The sequence below is a fragment of the Lepus europaeus genome, chromosome 4 (genome assembly GCF_033115175.1).
Source record: "Lepus europaeus isolate LE1 chromosome 4, mLepTim1.pri, whole genome shotgun sequence".
Lineage (NCBI taxonomy): Eukaryota > Metazoa > Chordata > Mammalia > Lagomorpha > Leporidae > Lepus > Lepus europaeus.
In genome coordinates, this window is record NC_084830.1 from 1,171,455 (window position 1) to 1,190,841 (window position 19,387).

Sequence of the window (19,387 nt, forward strand, 5' to 3'; positions counted from 1 at the left end):
GTGGAAGTAAATAAACATCTGGAGGAAGCCACGGGGAGACAGACGTTCAAAGTCCCCTTTGGAGGCGCCGGGCTCAGGCCCCTTGGCAAGGCAAGACTGGACCTTCCAGGACCCTCGGGGAGGAGCAGCTCGCTGGGAAGGGCGGTGAGGCATAGCGAGCTTGCAGCTGGCCGGGTGGCCTGGCGCAGGCGTCTCTCTGGTCCCTGCTTCCACCCTGAGAGCAGCGCCGTGGCAAGGAGGCTGGGGCTGGCGCGTGGGCTGTTTGCAGTGGCATTGGCTGGCGCCGTCACTGCCGGAAGCTCGCTCCGGGGCACAGCCTCCGCCGAGCCTGGGGGAGCTGCCAGGCTGGGGATTCCGCTGGGCGGGGGAGGAGCAGGAGGGAGCAAAGGAGTAGGTGGGTGGTCTGCATTGGGCAGGCGGGCGGCGGGGTTTGGGGCTGTTGAGGGTGCAGCTCAGGGCCGAGATCCCCTTGGACACATATGCCGTCCCGTCCCTGGGGCCAGCGTGTGGGATGGCTGCCATGGTGGCCAGAAGACGGCCAGCTGGGAGCAGTGGGCTCGGGAATCCCCGGGGAGTTGGTGACCGCCTGTCGCCCAGTGTGCAGAGGTCGGCAGGACCAGGTCGGTGGGGACTTTGCAGGCGTGGTCTCGGGGGGCGGAGAACAAGGCTGCTTGGCCCCTATGAGCTGGAGGAGCGGCCACAGGAGGGGACCCGCATCTGCACCCTGGAGGCTGGTGCGGGCACTGGCGTGGAGGGCGTGGGAGCTCAGCACACTGAGAGGAAAGGGCCCGGCAGGGAGGGAGGTCCTGAGGGGCAGGCAGTGTGGGGACAGCCGGGGACAGGCACTGTGGTGTACGGCGACCCGGGGGGTGGCAGGCAGGCTGACCGGGGCCCTGCCGGCTGTACCACACCGCCGCGGTCTGAGCCAGGTGCTTCCCTCCTGTGTCCCCACGTGCCTCTGTCTCTTTCTCTGCCCCCTACCAGCTCTCCGTGGCCCACTGGTCTTCTGTTTAGCCCGACCAGCGCGACCCGGCTGCCTAGAAAAGTGGCGTGGGAACTGTCCTGTCCCCATGCAGGCGACCTCACTGGGCCCCGCCCGTTCCTAGAGAGCCCGACGAGATGTCAGCACACGCACATGTAGCTGTGCGCCCCGTGGGGACTCCAGGGACACAGGGCCTTCGCTGTGGCTGAGCATGGTGCGGGAGTGTCCTGTCGCTCTCTCATGTGGACTCAACTGGCCCTGCTGAGTCGAGTCACCTCCCTCAGAACCACGTGGCGAGGCCCCGAGGGCTGCAGGTTCTCGGTGGAGCACAGCCTGGAGCCGCCGGGAGGGTGGGACAGGGACGCAGGCGTCAGGCTGGGGAGGAGGTGGGGACGCCCTGTGACCGCTTCTCCCTCGTAGCCACAGCAACCTCGTTTTTACAAAGATGGGTTTATTCATCTGAAAAGAGGGCAACAGATAGATCCGTGATCAAAAGACGACAGAGGCGGGCGTCCATCTCCGGGTTCACGCCCCAAGTGCCCACAGCATTTCCCGGCTGGGGCCAGGAGCCGGAGCTCCACCACGAACCGGGGGCCTTGGCTCACCACCTGCGGCCTCGGAGCGCTGAGCGCAGGCGGCTGGGGTGGAACCAGGCCTGATGGGGGCGCCAGCACCTGCCCCCACCTTAGGTTCGACAAAAGGCAGAGAGGATGCTGGGCTGTTCAGGGGAGGGGCCCAGCCAGAAACCAGGGAACCCAGGGGGCCGGGTCAGTGTCTTCACTTCCTGTCCGTGTTTCATTTTTAAAGTTTTCAATACGTGTGTTCTCTTTTGTAACACAAGACCGTTTGATGAGTATTTTTTGCATATAAAGAACCTTTCTGTCACTTTTTCAGATGTATTTGTTCAAAACGCAGAGTGACGGAAGATCTCCCACCCAAACGCTTCCAACAGCCAGAGCTGCGCCAGCTCCCCCGGGTCTCCCCCATGGGCGCGTTAGCGAGGAGCAGGATTGGAAGTGGAGCTGGCGCGGGGTGGGACGCGGGCTCCCTGCCCCGGCCCGGGCGTCCGGCTTGCACACAGAGGCTGCGGCCACCCACGGGGCGGCTCCAGTGCGTCAGCAGTGCGGCGGCGGCCGTGGCCTGACTGCGGACACTCCAGGCGTCCCGTTCTTCCCGGCGGCCTTGTTAGTGCTAGCAGCAATCCTGTTGGCCATGGCATGGACCTGCTCTCGTGTAACTCACCTGTGGCTCGCGGCACGGCAGATCCTCCAGCATGCCGTCGCCTGCCTCTCGGAGGACCTGCAGGCAGGGCCGGCCCGGCAGTGGCGTCTGCACGCGGGAGCCCCGTCTTGGTCCCGGTCCTGCTCTCACCGGAGCGGAAGTGAACCGCAGGTGTTTAGAGCAGGTTGGTTCCGAGAGCTGCGGTGGGACAAGAGGAAGCTGGCTCCCAGAATTCAGGTGGGAGCCCCGGACGTGCCACGGGTGTCCTGAAGGTGCCACGGGCCCTCTGCGTTTGCTCTTGTCCCAAGTAAAGCATCCGGTCAGTAGTACCTAAGCTGGGTACCAACACAGCCCACCTCCGCCAGACGGCGCCAGAGGCCCTTTCGGGGACACACGGCTGCTTTCCCTCCAGGTCACGGCGCACACAGCCCCCGCCATGCAGAACAAAACCTGCCGGATGCAAGAAGCTGTTCAGCTTTGCCTGTGAAAAACGTGCTGCTGTGAGACGCGTGGCTGGATGGCGGGATTTGAGCGTCGGATGATCGGGAAGTTGTGCAAGTTGGAATCAGCCCGTTTGAGCTGTGTGGTTTTCAGAAGTTCCACTTGGGGACCAAGCTTGGCCCTGGGGCAGGGAGGACGTTTAACAATAACTATTTCTATTATTATCATTATGAGAGGGGGAGAGAACTCCCAACGGCTGGCTCACGCCCAAACATGAGCAGCAGCCGGGGTGGGGGTCCAGGGCCGGAGCCGGAGCCCAAGCCGGGAGCCCAGTGGGGACCCAGGCGTGGGCGCCACGTGCAGTCCTGGTCACCAGCTCCCTGTAACCTGTCTCGCTGTGGCCGGCCACGAGCTGCATGTTGGCATCCAAGTGGCAGGGGGTACAGGGCCAGAACTCTGACCTCGGAGCAGCTCCCGTCGCAGCCCATGGCTTTGCCTGTTCCGGACACTCCGCGTGCAGGGAGACACATGGCGCTGGCCCTGGATGCCCAGCGTCCCACTGCACGTGCCCCCGGCCCTGCCATCCCGTAGCTGTGTCCCTGCTTGTGGCTGAAAGTACTTTTTAAAAAATTATTTATTTGAAATAATTAGAAAGGGAGAGACAAGAGACAGGCAGAGAAACTTCCATTCTGGTTCACTCCCCAAATGGCTGCCATGGCCAGGGCTGGGCCAGGCCAAAGCCAGGAGCCAGGAGCGTCACCCAGGTCTCCCACGCGGGTGCAGGGCCCAAGGACTTGGGTCATCCTCTGCTGCTTTCCCAGGTGTATTAGGAGGGAGCTGGATCGGAAGTGGAGCAGCCAGTGCCTATGTGGGATGCCGGCGGTGCAGATGGCATTTTAACCAGCTACGCCACAGTTCTGGCCCCTCAAAATACCCTTTCGGCAGCCAGCACTGTGGAGCAGTGGGTTAGGCTACGACTTCCGATGCTGACATCCCATGTGAGTGCTGGCTCCCTGCTGATGGCCTGGGAAGGCAGCAGATGACGGACCCAGCGCTTGGGCCCCTGCACCCACATGGGAGACCCAGATGGAGCTGCTGGCTCCTGGCTCCTGCCTGGCCCAGCCCTGGCCATTGTGGTCATCTGAGTTGTGACCTGGTGGATGGAAGATATCTTTCTCTGTCCTCCCTGAAACTCTGCCTTTCAAACAAATAACTTAGCCTTTTGCTAAGATCAAGTGTAGGATCTGTCCTTATCAGCTTAACAGACAGTTAAAACCCCCCCCTGCCTGAGCAGACCCCTATTGTTAGCCACCAACCTCATGGAGGTCTGGGGGTCTGAATGCTGGCACCGTCAGCGTCTGTGCGTTGCGCTGCCGCGACTGCTTATATACAGGTGTTTCAGTGTCTGCTCCCAATTTCTTTAATATTTATGTTTGTTTATTTGAAAGAGTTACAGAGAGAGGTAGAGCTGGGGGGGGGGGTCTTCCACCTGCTGGTTCACTCCCCAACTGACCGCAACGGCCAGAGCTGGGCTGACCCGAAGCCAGGAGCCAGGAGCTTCTTCCGGGTCTCCCACGCGGGTGCAGGGGCCCGAGGACTTGGGCCATCTTCTACTGCTTTCCCAGGCCACAGCAGAGCTGGCTCGGAAGAGGAGCAGCCAGGACTCGGACGGCGCCCATGTGGGATGTTGGTGCCACAGGTGGAGGCTTAGCCCACTACACCAGTGCCGGCCCCCGGGGTCTGGTTTTCAGTTTCTGCAGCGTAAGCTGAGGCTCTGGTGGGGCCGCAGGAGCTTCCCCAGCCTGGGAGAGCTGTCGGCAGGGGCTTTCCGCTCGGTTAGTGGTCTTTGCTTCCTCTCGGTCTTCCCTGTGTTCCCTTGGCTACACTGATGGCTGGGGTTCCATGTGTGATGCTGGTGGAAATACATTTCATTTATGTGAGCTTCCTTTTCGGTCTGCTCACTGCCGCGGTACAGAACAGCTGACACCTGTATTCTGGAGCGGTGCCCTTCGACCGCTGAACTCACCTGCAGCTCTCATCGTCGGAGGACCCCGGGCCTGCCCTGCAGACCACGGCAGCACTGCCGTCACCTGCTTCTTCCCGCTCCCGTTGTGCCGCCTGCTGGGGGAGCCTCCCGTGCCTGGCAGAGCAGCCCCTGCTCTGCTCCCTGGCCTTGGGGAACTGGCTGTGACTGCCGGGCCAGGGCAGCTGTGCGTCCCCTTCTCACGTGTGGTGCAGGATGGCAGTGCCGCCATTCTGAAGATTCACGCTGGGCGGCGCTGTGGCGCAGCAGGCCAAGCCGACGCCTGAGGCACCAGCGTCCCACACGAGAGCCATGTGCGTCCTGGCTGCTCTTCTTCCAGTCCTGCTCTCTGCTGATGGCCTGGGAAAGCGGAACACGGCCCACGTGCGTGAGACCTGGAGGAAGCTCCTGGCTCCTGACAGGCCCAGCTCCGGCCGTCGTGGCCATTTGGGGAGTGAACCAGCGGATGGGAGACCTGTCGCTGTCCCTGTCTCTCTGCCTCTCAATCGCTAGGAAAAAAAACCACCTCCGTGCCTCTCAGCCTGCGGACACGCGCGCTCAGGTCTTTCCTTGGGAAGCCTGCGGCTGCCGCCCAGACTGCCGAGCAGGGGCACAGCCACGCTCAAGTTTCCACAGCGCAGAAGTCAAACCACGCAGCTTCCTGGCTCCCCTCCGTGCACGCCGAGGCGGGCGGACACGACTCGGCGCCTCGCGCGGCTCACTCCGGGCCGTGGACTCGCCGGTGCTGGATGAGGTGGAAGCTCAGGCGGAAGGCCCTCCCGCAGTCCGTGCAGCGGAACGGCTTCTCGCCCGTGTGCAGCCTCTGGTGCCGGAAGAAGCCCGAGAGCGCCCGGAAGGCGCGGCCGCAGTGCCCGCACTCGTAGGGCTTCTCCCCGGTGTGGATCCTGCGGTGCTCGCTGAGGAAGGAGCTGCGGCTGAAGGCCCGGCCGCAGTCCCCGCACTCGTAGGGCCGCTCCCCGGTGTGCACGCGCTGGTGCTGCAGGAGGTTGGAGCTCTGGCTGAAGGCCTTGCCGCACTCCGGACACGCGTACGGGTTCTCCCCGTGGTGAATGCGCTGGTGCCGCACCACGTTGGAGCTGTGCACGAAGGCCTTCCCGCACTCCCGACACGCGTACAGCCGCTCCCCAGTGTGGCTCCGCTGGTGCTTGACGGCGTCCGAGCGCTGGCCGAAGGCCTTGCCACACTCGGCACACTCGTACGGCTTCTCCCCGGTGTGCGTCCGCTGGTGGCGGATGAGGTTGAAGCGCTGGCTGAAGGCCTTGCCGCACTCCTTGCACACGTACGGCTTCTCCCCGTTGTGCACGCGCTGGTGCCGGACCACGTGCGAGCTGTGGATGAAGGCCTTGCCGCAGTCGCCGCACTCGTAGGGCTTCTCCCCGGCGTGGATGCGCTGGTGCTTCACCACGTCCGAGCAGCACGTGAAGCTCCGCCCACAGGCGCCGCAGGCGTACGGCCGCCCTCTCGGCCCCGCCGCAGGGCTCGTGTTCAAGGGGACGTCGGAGCCGGACGCACCACCTCCGTGGCCAGTCTGGCCCCCAGCGTTCTCACAGCCCACGGGCACCTGCGGGGCCCCTCCGGGCCTCCCTCCAGCTTCCGCATCTTCACAAAGGCCAGGGGCCTCCGGCGGCCCTGGCGCCGCCTCTCCCGGGCCCCCTCCTGCCGCCGTCTCCAGCGTGGGCGTCACCTCTACACTCGGAGCTGCCTGCCCGGCAGCCGGGCTGCCACGTGGGGCCTGCGCTGGAAGACACACGTGGACCGCGTCACGAGCGGAAACGCCGCGTTCCGATCGCAGGCGCAGGGAGGTGGGGTTGGCATCTGTGGCGAGGGCGGAGCGACAGCAGCAGGCCCTGGGCCTGCGGCTCCCGGCAGGGACAGGCTGGGGACAGCCGGCCGCACTCCTTCCCTGTGAGGACCCGGCCCCAGGGGACCAGGTTCCGGGCAAGCCCTCCTTCCGCCATCTGCCTGGAGAGCCACGGAAATGGGGAGGGGCGCGCCGTGGGGCCGCGGCTTCCAGCTTCCTCCCCCGCCCGTGGGTCCCCGGGACAGCACGCTCCACCCCCGCACCCCCCAGGCTCAGAGCTTCTGTTCACACAACCGTCCTCCCCGGGTCAGAATTCAGCCCGAGAGCCGCCGCCGCCCGGGGCTGGGCAGCGCGGCCGGGCTCAGGGGCAGATCCTGGCCACTGAGAAGCTTCAGGGAGGCGGCGGCACAGGGGCTCAGTGTAGCCTCCCGAGCGCGTGGCGGGCAGCAGCTGCCAAGGCCACAGCAGGGCCTCGGGCGGCGCTCGGATGAAGGCCCCTGGCCTGGTCCGGCAGAGCTGCGAGCTCAGGGACTCCCCACAGGTCTGGTTACGGGGCAGGCATCCGCCTGGACCGCAGCGCCCTTCAGGTCCGCGGGGCCACCCCCCAGGCCCTGCATCCTGCAGCCCCTGCACGCCGCTCAGGGGAGCCCCACGGGGCCCCAACCATAAAGCACGCAGGCCACGTGCTGGGGAACACCTTACAGCGCCAGGGCAGCGCCCCCGCAAATGCTCGCCCAGCCCGGATCCCAGGTACCAGGGTGGAAAGAAGTCCCCGGGAAGCAGAACCTGTGGCTGTGCGACTTCTAACCAAGACCCCGGCTGCTGACGGGACAGAGGCCACGAGACCCGAGGGCCGCGGATCACCTCGGGCCGCCCTGCCTCCCGCGGCACGATGGCACTGCCTGGTCAGCGCGGGGGTGGCGCCCTGCGTTCCTCTCCACGTGAGGTGCTGCCACCTGCCTGCCCCCCCACGCCGTGCGCCAGCGCCTGCTGGTGATGTGTGGCCCGCTGGCAGGCTTGTGAGGAGCCCTCTGACTGCACCCGCACACGACGCAGACCCCACAAGGGAGGGCAGGCACAGCCCAGGCTCCCAGAGTGGCTCTGCGGTTGCGCCCCTGGGCCGCTCCCTCCTCACCGTCCCCCCAGTGGGTTCTGGGAATTCGGGAAGGCACAGGCGCGTCGGGGTGGGGGTCCAGGGACGCCTTTTCTACTTGGCTCCCGCGGCTGACCGCAGTGACCAGGAAGAGCAGGAAGAGCTTCAAACCGCATTTCTGGGCTAGGGAGGGCTCGTCATGTAGCAGTTCAGTCACAGGACCGGCCCTTGGCTTTGGCAGCCGGCAAACGTGGTCTTACACCTCCAGAGGGAGGGCGTCCGAGAGGCCAGGGGGCCGAAGGGCGCCTGTCACTCGTCAGACCCTGGTAGGTCGCCTCCTGGACAAACCGAGCCAGGTGCTGACGCCCTGGGCGCCTCCAGCGGGCTGGGAGGGGGCGGGCAGAGTGAGGCCAGGACCCACACGGCGGGGGTGTGCGTGGCACAGGATCTGCGTGAGCCGAGGCCAGGGCGGTGGGGCGGCCCGAGCAGCGCGGCAGATGAGGTCCCCCTGCCCGGCAGAGCTCGCCTGACTGTGGTGCCCCTCGTGCCCCTCACCTGTGGGCGCCTCCATCAGCGTCTCCCTCTCCTTGGCGCCCGGGATCCAGGCCTGGCCGCCGTCCTCGATCCTCCTTGCAGACCAGCGGCCGGGAACGGACGCCGCTAGGGGAAGAGATGGGAACACAGGACACTGAGCACAGAAGGGCTGAGCAAGCGGCTGGGCCGAGGGAGCCGCCGCACCGCTGACCGTCCTGGCGCCAGCAACCAGACGGCCCCAAGACGTGTTCAGGGCAGACCCTGGGGACCGAGGCCTGGGCTCTGCAGCGACTCCTCCCTGGAGCGAGACGCACAGCACCAGGGGCGTGGCCGTGCCACCTGCGCTGGGGCCTTGGCACCGCAGGGCCGTGCCCGGCACCTGACACCTGGAGTTTTCTTCAGATTTCAACACTGACTCGATGGCTAGAAAGGACAAAGATATGAAGCCAAAAACTCGGGACAACGATGTGAACGGTGCAGCTCTGGGCCAAGGAGTGACTTTATTTACTTATTTGAAAGGCAGTTTGAGAGACAGCAATCTCCCATCTGCTGGCTCACTCCCAGAGGCACAGGGCCAGGCCGAGGCCCGAGCTCCAGCCGGGTCTCCCACGCGGGTGCAGGGCCAGCACCTGGGCCGTCTGCGGCTGCTCTCCCAGGCCGGCAGCAGGGAGCTGTTTCGGAAGTGGAGCAGCCGGGACTCGGAACAGCACCCACGTGGTGTGCCCTGACGCCGGCTCTGAAGGGCCCCCAACGCCGGCTCTGAGGGGCCCCCCGACGCTGGCTCTGAGGGCCCCCAACGCCGCTCTGAGGGGCCCCGACGCCGCTCTGAGGGGCCCCCAACGCCGCTCTGAGGGGCCCCGACGCCGCTCTGAGGGGCCCCCAACGCCGCTCTGAGGGGCCCCGACGCCGGCTCTGAGGGGTGCCTTTCAAAGCCTGACAAGAGGTAAAGTCGGAGACTCAGCTCTGCAAGCAAACTTCAGGCCCCAGAACAGACACAAGAAATACCTGCTACCCATTCAGAGCCGCAGCTGGTGAGGCCTCACACGCTAGACAGTGGGGGCGCTGGCACACAGAAGAAAAACCAGTGGGCGGCAGGGTTTTACCCCCCCCCCCCCATTGTCAATGCAGACTGTGAATTAGGACACCGGCTTGGGAGCAGGCACGAGGCCCTGGGGTGTCCCCACCCCGCATCACAGCGCCTGGGTTCCATCCCTGCACTGCCCGGGATCCCACCCCTGCCCCCAGGACATAGGTGAGGGCTCAAGTACCCGGGCCCCGTCACCCACCGGGAGACCCGGACGGAGCACCCGGGGCCCCGTCACCCACCGGGAGACGCGGACGGAGCACCTGGACCCCTGTCACCCACCGGGAGACCCGGACGGAGCACCTGGGCCCCTGTCACCCACCGGGAGACCCGGACGGAGCACCTGGGTCCCCGTCACCCACCGGGAGACCCGGACGGAGCACCTGGGTCCCTGTCACCCACCGGGAGACCCGGACAGAGCACCCGGGGCCCCGTCACTCACCGGGAGACCCGGACGGAGCACCCGGGGCCCCGTCACCCACCGGGAGACCCGGACGGAGCACCCGGGCCCCTGTCACCCACCGGGAGACCCGGACGGAGCACCTGGGCCCCTGTCACCCACCGGGAGACCTGAACAGGTCACGTGGGACCCTGCCACCCGCCGGGAGACCCGGACGGGGTTCTGGGCCCCTGTCACCCACCGGGAGACCCGGACGGGGTTCTGGGCCCCTGTCACCCACCGGGAGACCCGGACAGAGCACCCGGGGCCCCGTCACTCACCGGGAGACCCGGACGGAGCACCCGGGGCCCCGTCACCCACCGGGAGACCCGGACGGAGCACCCGGGCCCCTGTCACCCACCGGGAGACCCGGACGGAGCACCTGGGCCCCTGTCACCCACCGGGAGACCTGAACAGGTCACGTGGGACCCTGCCACCCGCCGGGAGACCAGGATGGAGCACCTGGACCCCTGTCACTCACCGGGAGACCCGGACGGAGCACCTGGGCCCCTGTCACTCACCGGGAGACCCGGACGGAGCACCTGGGCCCCTGTCACTCACCGGGAGACCCGGACGGAGCACCCGGGGCCCTGTCACTCACTGGGAGACCCGGACGGAGCACCCGGGGCCCCGTCACTCACCGGGAGATCCAGACAGAGCACCTGGGTCCCTGTCACTCACTGGGAGACCCGGACGGAGCACCCGGGGCCCTATCACCCACCGGGATACCCGGACGGAGCACCCGGGGCCCCGTCACCCACCGGGAGACCTGAACAGGTCACGTGGGACCCTGTCACCCACCGGGAGACCTGAACAGGTCACGTGGGACCCTGTCACCCACCGGGAGACCCGGACGGAGCACCTGGGCCCCTGTCACCCACCGGGAGACCCGGACGGAGCACCTGGGCCCCTGTCACTCACTAGGAGACGCGGACGGAGCACGTGGGACCCTGCCACCCACCGGGAGACCCGGATGGGGTTCTGGGCCCCTGTCACTCACTGGGAGACCCGGATGGGGTCTGGGCTTCTGGCTTCAGCCTGAGCCAACCCCAGCTGTTGTGGCATTGAGGGATCTCTCTCTCTGTTTTCCCGATTTTCAGATAAATGAAAATGGTTTTTAGAAAGTGCGATTTTTTCTCAGAAAGTCGATTTCTGAAAACGAGCAGCTTACGAGCAAGGCTGCGAGGGCACCGGCGCTGCGCTCGGCGGGTTCGAGTCCGGGCGCGGACGCCGGGCCCCGGGAGCTGACGCGCACCAGACCCCGCGCGGCCGCCCCGCGACCACCCGCCCCGCACGCCCGGACCCCGGGCCCCCGCCCCGCGCAGGCGACACCGCCCCGGCCCTCACCTGCCGCTCGCCCGCGCGCCGGAAGTGCCGTGACGTCGCCCCTGCGGCTCGGGCACTTCCGGCGGCGCTCTGGGCCGCGGGAGGACCGCGACTCGGCTGCCCTGGGCGGCCTCCCGCGGCCCCGCCGCCCCGGTTTCCCCCTCTAGTCCGGCGTCCAGCGTGGGCCCGCGGCCCCTGCGGACGGACGGGAGGGAGGAACGAGCGCGCGCGGGCGCGGGGCGGGGGCTCGGTGGGGCCGAGGTGCGGGCTGGGCGTCCGCCGCCGCCTGCGGGGCCGAGGTGCGGACTGGTGGTCCGCAGCCTCCTGCGGGGCCGAGGTGCGGGCTGGGCGTCCGCCGCCGCCTGCGGGCCGAGGTGCGGGCTGGGCGTTCCCGCCGCCGCCTGCGGGCCGAGGTGCGGGGCTGGGCGTCCGCCGCCGCCTGCGGGGCCGAGGTGCGGGCTGGGTCCGCCGCCCCCCGCAAGCCGAGGTGCGGGCTGGGCGTTCCCTGGGCTGCTCCCTGCGCACCTGCGGGCCATTTCTGCCGTAAACCCTTTCCTGCTGCCCCCGGCGCGGGGCCAAGCCCGTCGTCGCCAGCAGCTGCCCTGTGCTCCTGGCCTGTCCACTTCCTTGGTGTGGCGGCCGCTCCGGGCTCTCGGACACCGGGCGTCTCTGAACGTTGTTTGCATCTGTGCGACGTTCAGAACTATCGGGCACAGCTTGCCGGGGGCCTGGGCTCCAGCCCCTGCCTTGCAGGGCTCCAGTGCCCGGGGCCACCCACGTGGGAGGCTCAGACTCTACTCTGCACCCCGTCTTCTGCCAGTGCGTGCAAGGTGTTCTCTCTCTCAAATAAAAGTTGAAAAGAAAGGAGACGTTAAGGAAGTTTGCGCGGCCCCTCCCTAGCGTGGCCTAGCGTGGCGTGGGGTCAGCTCCCTGCCTGCCGGCCAGCGGAGGGCTTGGAAAGGGAAAGCCGGGTCAGGGTCCTGGGGCCCCGGTGACCCCGCGGTGCCCCGGGCTGGCGTGGGCACGCAGCAGGTGCTCGGGAACAGCTCGGCAGCCAGGGGCGGGGGATGTGCGGCCTTCCAGCTGCAGGTGATAGGCTGGGAGTTGCAACACTGAAGTCTGTTCATTTCTGACACCCCGCCCTGCCCGTTCTCCTGCCACGATCTTGGCCCGCTGAGCAGCCACCTTGGCCGGGGGCTGGTGTTGGGGGGCCCCAGCCCCTAGCGGGGGATGTTCCGGCGTCGGGGCTGGTGCCTGGGGCAGCTTGGGGCTCTGCCCGGCATCAGGGTAGAGAGGATCTCAGCAGGTGGTATCAGTGAGACCTGCAGGAGTTAAGCTGTGCAGACACAGGGAGCAAGGCGAGATGGCCCGCCCAATGGTTCACTCCCCGGATGCCGGGCGGGCCAAAGCCAGGGGGAGCAGCTGCCTCTGGGCCTCCCTTGTGGGTGGCGGGGGCACTGGCAGGAAGTGAGGAACCGGGACTGGGGTCAAGGACTCCCATCAGGGCTGCAAGTGTCCCAAGGGTGACTTCACCCCGGTGCGCGTTGGCACCTTAGCGCTATGACGAGTGGCCTACAGGTCCCCTGCCTGGGTGCGGGGTACCCAGGAACGAGTTCCAGTGTCCTCGGATTCTGTCAGCATGGTGGGTGGTCCCGTCCAGCCTGCTTTAGGGCGAGATGGGGGGAGGCATCCTGTCTGCTGTGGAGCCCGGGCCTCAGACCCGAGCTGAGACATGGGCTCCCCTGTCCATCCTGGGCCTCTCCCAGCGGCTGCCTCCTATGCTGCACATCTCCCTCTCACGGCCTCCCGGGGGGGCGGGGTCTGCTCCCTGGGCATAAGGAACAGGGCGGCGGGGGCCCTGGAAGCCTCAGAGGCCCAGCCAGAGGCCGGCCAGGAACCTGGAGCTCTCCACTTCCCCACCTCTTCCTGTAAAGCGACCGCTCACCATGCCTGGCCACACTCGTTTGGAAAAACCCAGCGTCCGAGAACCAGTGGCCACAGCAGGGCGATGCTGAGACCGGAGAGAGGCCGGCCAGGGCTACAAGCCTGGAGCACCCGAGACTCACAGGGGTCCTGGGAAGCCACAAGCCAGGCACCCTGGGGCGTGCAGGTGGTGGCCCAGCAGGTAACGGCCACGTAGCAAAGCTGCTGGTTGGGGTCACACCTCTGCTTCTGACCCGGCTTCCTGCTAATGCGCCCTGGGAGGCGGCCGGAGGTGGCTCAGTGGGCGGGCCCCGGCCACCCACACAGGAGACCCAGATGGAGCCCCGCTGTTGCAGGCATTTGGAGAGTGAACCTGTGGTTCTCTCTCTGCCTGTGACCCTCGGGGAAGCCCCAGGAAGCAGACTGTAGACAGAGGGAGCCTCAATGCACCTGCACTTGGACAAGAGCTAGTTTCTTGTTTGTTTTTTATTTGTGAGGTAGAGCTACAGAGAGGGAGAGGCAGAGAGAAAGGTCTTCAATACCCGAATGGCCGCAATGGCCCGAGCCAGGAGCCTTTTCCGGGTTTCCCAGGTGGGTGCAGGTCCGGAAGATACAGTTTAACACTGCTAAAAGCCAGGCATGAGGGGCGCTCCCGCTGCCCCTGGGCAGCAGGCACTCTGTGTACCCTGCAGGGCTCGGGAGACCCTCCACAGCCAGCTACACAGCATGACCGTGGCCACGTCCACCTGGCTCCGCCCCTACCCCAGGCTACCCCTGCCTGGCGTGGTACAGAGGGAGGCGCCCTCCTGCCAGGACCTGTGAGGATCTCTGTGGGCAGCCGTGGGCACAGCCAGCTGAGCCCACATCCTGACCACACTGCTGGTTCAGGGGCCGGCATCCCATATGGGCTCCTGGGATGCACCTGGGGGCTGCAGTGCCTGGGCCCCTGCATCCGTGGGGGTCCTGGGTGGAGCTCTCGCCCCCAGATGTTACAGGGATCGCAGGATCTCTCTCCCTCTCTGCTTTGGAAGTAAAAATAAACCTCAATCTCTTAGCCTGGCTTCCATGCGCCCGACAGCCACGGCTGTTCTGGGCTGGGTTGCCCCTGGTGCTCCCGGGGTGGGGGGCACAGGGTCACGGCCCATGGCCAGCGTGACCAGCAGGCAGCACAAACCAGACACAGGTCAGGAAGGAGCCACAGAGCAAGTCCCCTGCGAAGCACCCCGGGCTGAGGGTCTGAAGGCCCCCGCATTAGGCCATTTGCCCCAACCTTGGACCAGGCCAGGTGCCAGGCCCCGCCCCCAGGGCGTCCAGGGGCCACTTCAAGGTTGGTCTAGGACGTTGGGGCCACCCGCAGCCGGGGTGGGGCTCGGGGGGGGGGGAGTTCCCGCAGAGGCATGGCGTCTGTGTGGCTGCACCGCACAGTGGTTACTAAGGTGGGGCACGCAGCCGACTGACCTCATCCTCACAGCCCCAGCCCCAGCCCCGCGGCTGATGTCCAGCGCGCAGCCTGGCCTCCAGTCCCCACCGGAGCGAGGCCTGGTGGGGTCTCAGGGCTCTAGGTCAGGGCTAGGGCTGTGAGGCTAGAGATCCCAGCTGCTGTCACCACCCATGTGCGAATCAGGGGACATCCCTGGGGTCATGTGCGCCCTGGCGCAGGCGACACTGGACGTGGCCTGCACGTCCAGCCGGATCAGGAACTTCCTGGCTGCCCTGGGGCCAGGCGCAGGGCTGTGGGTGTCACCGGGGAGCCTCTGGAGGGGTCGGGTCCCCGGTGTCCCAGGAGCAGGCGGGGCAGGACAGGGCGCCGTTACTTGCAGCCAGCTGGGCTCCTGTCTGGCGCAGGGGCTGGGAGGCACCCGGGCACCCCTTCTTCCGAAGCCCACCAGGTGTGAGGGCAAGGGGCGGGGCGCGAACTGACCCGAGGAACCGGGTCTGCAAAGGAGCTCCACTGCCCAGGGCAGAGGGCAGATGGCGCGCGGCGCCTGCCCGTCCTGGGGCCGGGGCGGCAGGCTGCGGGGGACCGCGGGAGCCCTCCGGCCTTGCGCAGGCACAGCCGCCCCCCTTGGCATCGGTCAGAAAGGATTTACTGGGGCTCGGGGCGCCGACTACTGGCGGGAGTGGACGCGCTGGTGCTGGATGAGCTGCGAGCTCTGGCCGAAGGCCTTCCCGCAGGCGCCGCAGGCGAACGGCTTCTCGCCCGTGTGGGTCCGCAGGTGGCGGAAGAAGTGCGAGCGGCCGCGGAAGGCCTTGCCGCACTGCGCGCACTCGTACGGCTTCTCGCCGGTGTGGATGCGCTGGTGCTCGATGAGCACCGAGCTCCAGATGAAGGCCTTGCCGCACTCGGCGCAGGCGTACGGCTTCTCGCCCGTGTGCAGCCGCTGGTGGCGCACCAGGTTGGAGCTCTGGCTGAAGGCCTGGCCGCAGTCGCCGCACTGGTAGGGCTTCTCGCCGTTGTGCGTGCGCAGGTGCTGCGTGAAGTGCGAGCTGTGGCGGAAGGCGCGGCCGCACTGGCCGCACTCGTAGGGCTTCTCGCCGGTGTGCACGCGGTGGTGCTGGATGAAGCCGGACCAGCCGCGGAACGCCTTGCCGCACTCGGGGCAGGCGTACGGCTTCTCGCCCGTGTGGATGCGCCCGTGCTTCAGCAGCAGCGACTTGTACCGGAAGCTCTTGCCGCAGGCCTCGCAGCGGTGCGCCTTCGCCCCGCCCTCGGCCGCGCGCGGCCCCAGCGGCCTGTGCCACGCGCCCGCGCACCCGGGGCCCCGGGGGAGGCTCTGCAGAAGGCTCCGCAGCGCCCCTCCCCCCTGGCCAGCCCCGTCCTGGGCAGCGTGGGCGCGCGGAGAGGGCGGGGCCTGTTCGGGCTCCAGGGCTGGAAGGAGAAGGGCAGAAGCTGACCGTCGACCACCCCTGGCCCCCGCGGGGGTACTGCAGGGGCGGGGCGGGGCAAAGCCGACTGGGGTCTGCAGAGGGCGGGGGTGCACAGAGCTGGACGCCGAGGGAGGCCCCGCACCTGTGCACAGGGAATCAGGCTCTGCAGGCGCAGTGGCCAAGGGCAGCGGTGACCAGAAGGGAGCCCCGGGCAGACATGGGAGCAGAGGGACACGCGACCAGGCTCCAGAGGATGCCCAGGGCCGCCCCGGCCTGCTGCAGTGTCCTGCCTGGTAGCAGTCTAGGTGGCTGCCGGGCTACAGCCTAAGCCCCGCCTCCCGCCCCGGGGGTGGGGGTACTTCCTGAGGGGCCCTAATGACCCCTGGTTGCTGGTCTTGGGGTACAGCCCATGGCAGGTCGGGGTGGGGGGCCGGGGTTGCTGCTCTGTTGCGTCCAGCTGGTGGCCACGAAGCCCGGGGGTCCACAGGAGGGGTCTGGGCTGCTGTCGTGAACCAGGGAGGCTGCGTGGGCGGGGCGCGCTCACCTGGCCAGGTGTCTCTGCCGATTCTGACCGGCTCTGCACCGCAGGGGTCCAGGTCGGCCGGCTGGGAGGGCCCCTCAGGGCTGCGGTGGGGGGAGCCTGGGGGGACAGGGCTCTGTGACTCACCCCCACCCTAGTCTAGAGAGACCTCCCTCCTCCGAACCAGCCCAGCTTGCCGGCAATGCCTCGTGCTGCCAAGCTGCACCCCAACAGCCCAGTGTGCCCCCAGAAGGGCAGGGCAGTGACTTGGCGCCGTTGTTCACGGCTTCCCTGGCCTGGGACTGACCCCTCCCCATGGTGGGCCCTCCCTTGGCCTGAGATGAGCCTGGCCTGCTCTCATACCAGTGCCCGCCGCCTGGCCTAGTCCCAGCACGGCACCCAGGACAGGAAGCGGTCACCCTGGTGTGGCAATCACTGATGGGCAGGTGCTGTGCCCCAGCCCAGCCATCACCCCAAGGGCACACGATGTGGCTGCTCCCCAAGGACATACACGTCCCTTGGCACAGGAGGGGTCTCTCCTTGCTGTTAGCTCAGCTGCCCTGACCCAACCAAGGGCGGCTCCTGGCACCCAGGCCGTGCAGCGCAGATGGAGCTGGGGTGGGGTGGGGGAGCCCCGGCCGCACGCTGGGCATGGATTCTCAGACCCCAGCTCAGAGCTGCTCTGTGGCCTGGTTCAAGAACCACACAGGGGCCGGCGCTGTGGCGTAGCAGGTAAAGCCACCGCCTGCAGTGCTGGCATCCCATGTGGGCACTGGTCCAAGTCCGATCTAGCTCTCTGCTGTGGCCTGGGAAAGCAGTAGAAGATGGCCCAAGTCCTTGGGCCCCTGCACCCATGTGGGAGACCTGGAAGAAGCTCCTGGCTCCTGGCTCCAGATCAGCACGGCTCCGGCTGTTGCGGCCGACTGCGGAGTGAACCATCGGATGGAAGAACTCTCTCTCCCTGTCTCTCTCTCTCTCTGCCTCTCCTCTCTGTGTAACTCTTTCAAATAAATAAATAAATCTTAGGGGAAAAAAAACCCCACACAGCCCTGTGTGGGGGGTGGAGGGGCACTCTGTGGTCCCTCTGCTCATCAGCCATGTCTTTGCCCCCCATGGGGGCCCCGAGCCTAGGAAGGGACCCCAGCCCCACTCCCAAGAGCCCTGAGGGCTGGGGCGGTCGGGAGACGGGGCGGCCATGACACTTCTCCCCGCTGTGCTGCCTTGGCCGGGGCACCCTTGGGCCCTTCAGGCAGGCCTCTCCCGGGGTGGGGGCAGGCACAGGAGCCCCAGCAGCTAGAGGCCCTGGCCACAGCGTCCCAGCTGAACCCCCGACTCCAGCTCTGGCAGGGGCAAGACAGCGATGCCACCAACACAGCCAGGAGCAGAGCCTGCCCAAACCTTGGCCACGGCCATGGCCATGGCCGAGACACTGCCAGGGCGCCAGGGTCTTCTCTCAGGCCCCTGAAGGCCCCACCTGAGGCCCCCCAGGGGCCGCCTTGGCTGGCACACAGCAGAGCTCGCTGTCTCTGGGAGCCTGTGGGCCCAGCAGGCGGCAGCCTGGCCCCGTGGCTCTGCCCCCAGGCATCCCACAGCCTGCCAGTGTGGCCGCCACGCTGGGGTCGTCATTGCTAAGGAATCTGTGGCCCCCCGGCCACTCCTGACGTGCAGGCAGCTGAGACCTGCCTGTCCTGCCCACGTGTGGCCTCTGGGGAGGTTGCCCACAGCACCTGGCAATCCTCAGGGTCACCCCAGTGCCACGATGCCCTCCTCCCGCAACGGGACCAACATCTGCCTGTGGTCCTGTTCACGAGGGGGGCGGGGACGGAGCCTGAGAAGGCCCAGACCTGAGAGCCAGGGACGGGTGGAGCGAGGTCCGGTCCCTCAGGCCAGCCTGGCGTGAACTCTGCACCCAGGGCCCATACCCGAGAGCCTGGGCTCATTCCTGGCTCCACGCCTGACTGCAGCCTCCCCTAACACAGCCTGGGGACAGCAGGTGGCGGCTCAGGTGCCTGGGGGCCCAGGAATGAGTTCCAGCCTCCCGGCTCCAGCCTGGCTCAGGCCCGGCTGTCGCAGGCTTGTGGGGATCTCTTGGCTTCTTTCAAACAAAAGTTAAAAAGAACTATGGGCGCTACTCCCCTAGCTCCAGCACAGAACCTCGGAGGTGCGCTGTTCTGGGCCGCACGGGACCCAGCTTTCGGGGCCACTTTTTCTCCCACTGGTCCCCGGGGGGCCCGGCAGCACCCCTCGGCGCTCTGCCCCAGGTCCCAGCCCTCCTGGCCCGGGGTGCGAAGCCCCAGCACCCGGGGAGCTGCGCGCGTCTGAGTACCATGTCGCCGGGCCGCGCGGTGCCGGGTGCCGGGTGTCCCTGGTGACGAGAGACTGGCGACAGGGGATGGGACAGGAGGGGACTCCTCGGTGTGTCCCAGGGATGCCATCCTGCCTGACTCGCGGAAGCTGTGCACACGGGGACCTGGGAAACGAACGTCGAGGTGGACGAGGCGTCGCCGGCGCCGCCCCAGCTCCCAGCCGCGGGCAGGAGTGCCAGGGTCTCCGCAGGGGACGCGCGCGCTTCCAGCCCAGGGAGAACACCGCCCGCCCCCACCGCCCGGGCCGCGACAAGAGCTCGGCCGGGCGGTCCTGGAGGCGGCGCCGGGCCTCTCCTCGGGGCAGCGGGCGCACGCGTCACCCCCGGCACAGGTGGCGAGCGCGCGTCCACGAGGGGCCCACGCACCCCTGCCCTGGCCGGGGGGCGGCGGCAGTCTCCCCTGAGTCCCGCGGCTTCGCGCGCCGGGGTGCGGGGCCGCGGGCAGTGACTTCGGGGCTCCGTCCCCCACCTGCCAAGTGGGGACCTCCGCGGCTCCCGCGAGGAAGGCGTCCCGGGGACGGACACCCGCGGCCCAGGAGCCCACCCTCGCCCCAGGCTCAGCCCGCGGCCAAACACGGAGGCACCGGACCGCCCCAAGCTCCCGGCCACCGCCCGCGCCCACTCACCTTCGGAGCGGGAGGCGGCCACCGCGCCGGCCGGAAGTGCAGCTGCCCCGCCCCTGCGCGCGCTTCCGGGACGCTCTGGGCTCGGAGGACCGCGCGCCTCGCTGGCCGCGCACGCGCACC

At 67.7% G+C, this 19,387-nt stretch overlaps 1 protein-coding gene across 1 annotated transcript; it reads right to left on the reverse strand.

The window, feature by feature from the left end:
* Window positions 1–1,421: 1,421 nt before the first annotated feature.
* ZNF696 (zinc finger protein 696) lies at window positions 1,422–18,893 on the reverse strand. The gene is made up of 7 exons (XM_062189404.1): window positions 18,603–18,893; window positions 16,301–16,396; window positions 15,001–15,757; window positions 14,495–14,601; window positions 11,021–11,404; window positions 8,138–8,623; window positions 1,422–6,425 (listed from the first exon to the last, which is right to left on the reverse strand). Exons 1-7 carry the CDS (start codon window positions 18,709–18,711, stop codon window positions 5,386–5,388), a joined length of 2,979 nt encoding a protein of 992 aa, XP_062045388.1. The 5' UTR covers window positions 18,712–18,893; the 3' UTR covers window positions 1,422–5,385.
* Between the last annotated feature and the right edge of the window lie 494 nt (window positions 18,894–19,387).

Bases quoted from the DNA above. Each gene is read 5' to 3' on its own strand.
- ZNF696 (XM_062189404.1), bottom strand. From the start codon at position 18,711: ATGGCATCCCTGGGACACACCGAGGAGTCCCCTCCTGTCCCATCCCCT. The intron at 15,758-16,300 runs GTGAGCGCGCCC...TTCTCCTTCCAG, and splicing joins CGGCAGAGACACCTGGCCAG to CCCTGGAGCCCGAACAGGCC. The intron at 8,624-11,020 runs GTCACGGCACTT...CTTTCAAATAAG, and splicing joins GCCCGAGCCGCAGGGGCGAC to TAAATAAAGTCACTCCTTGG.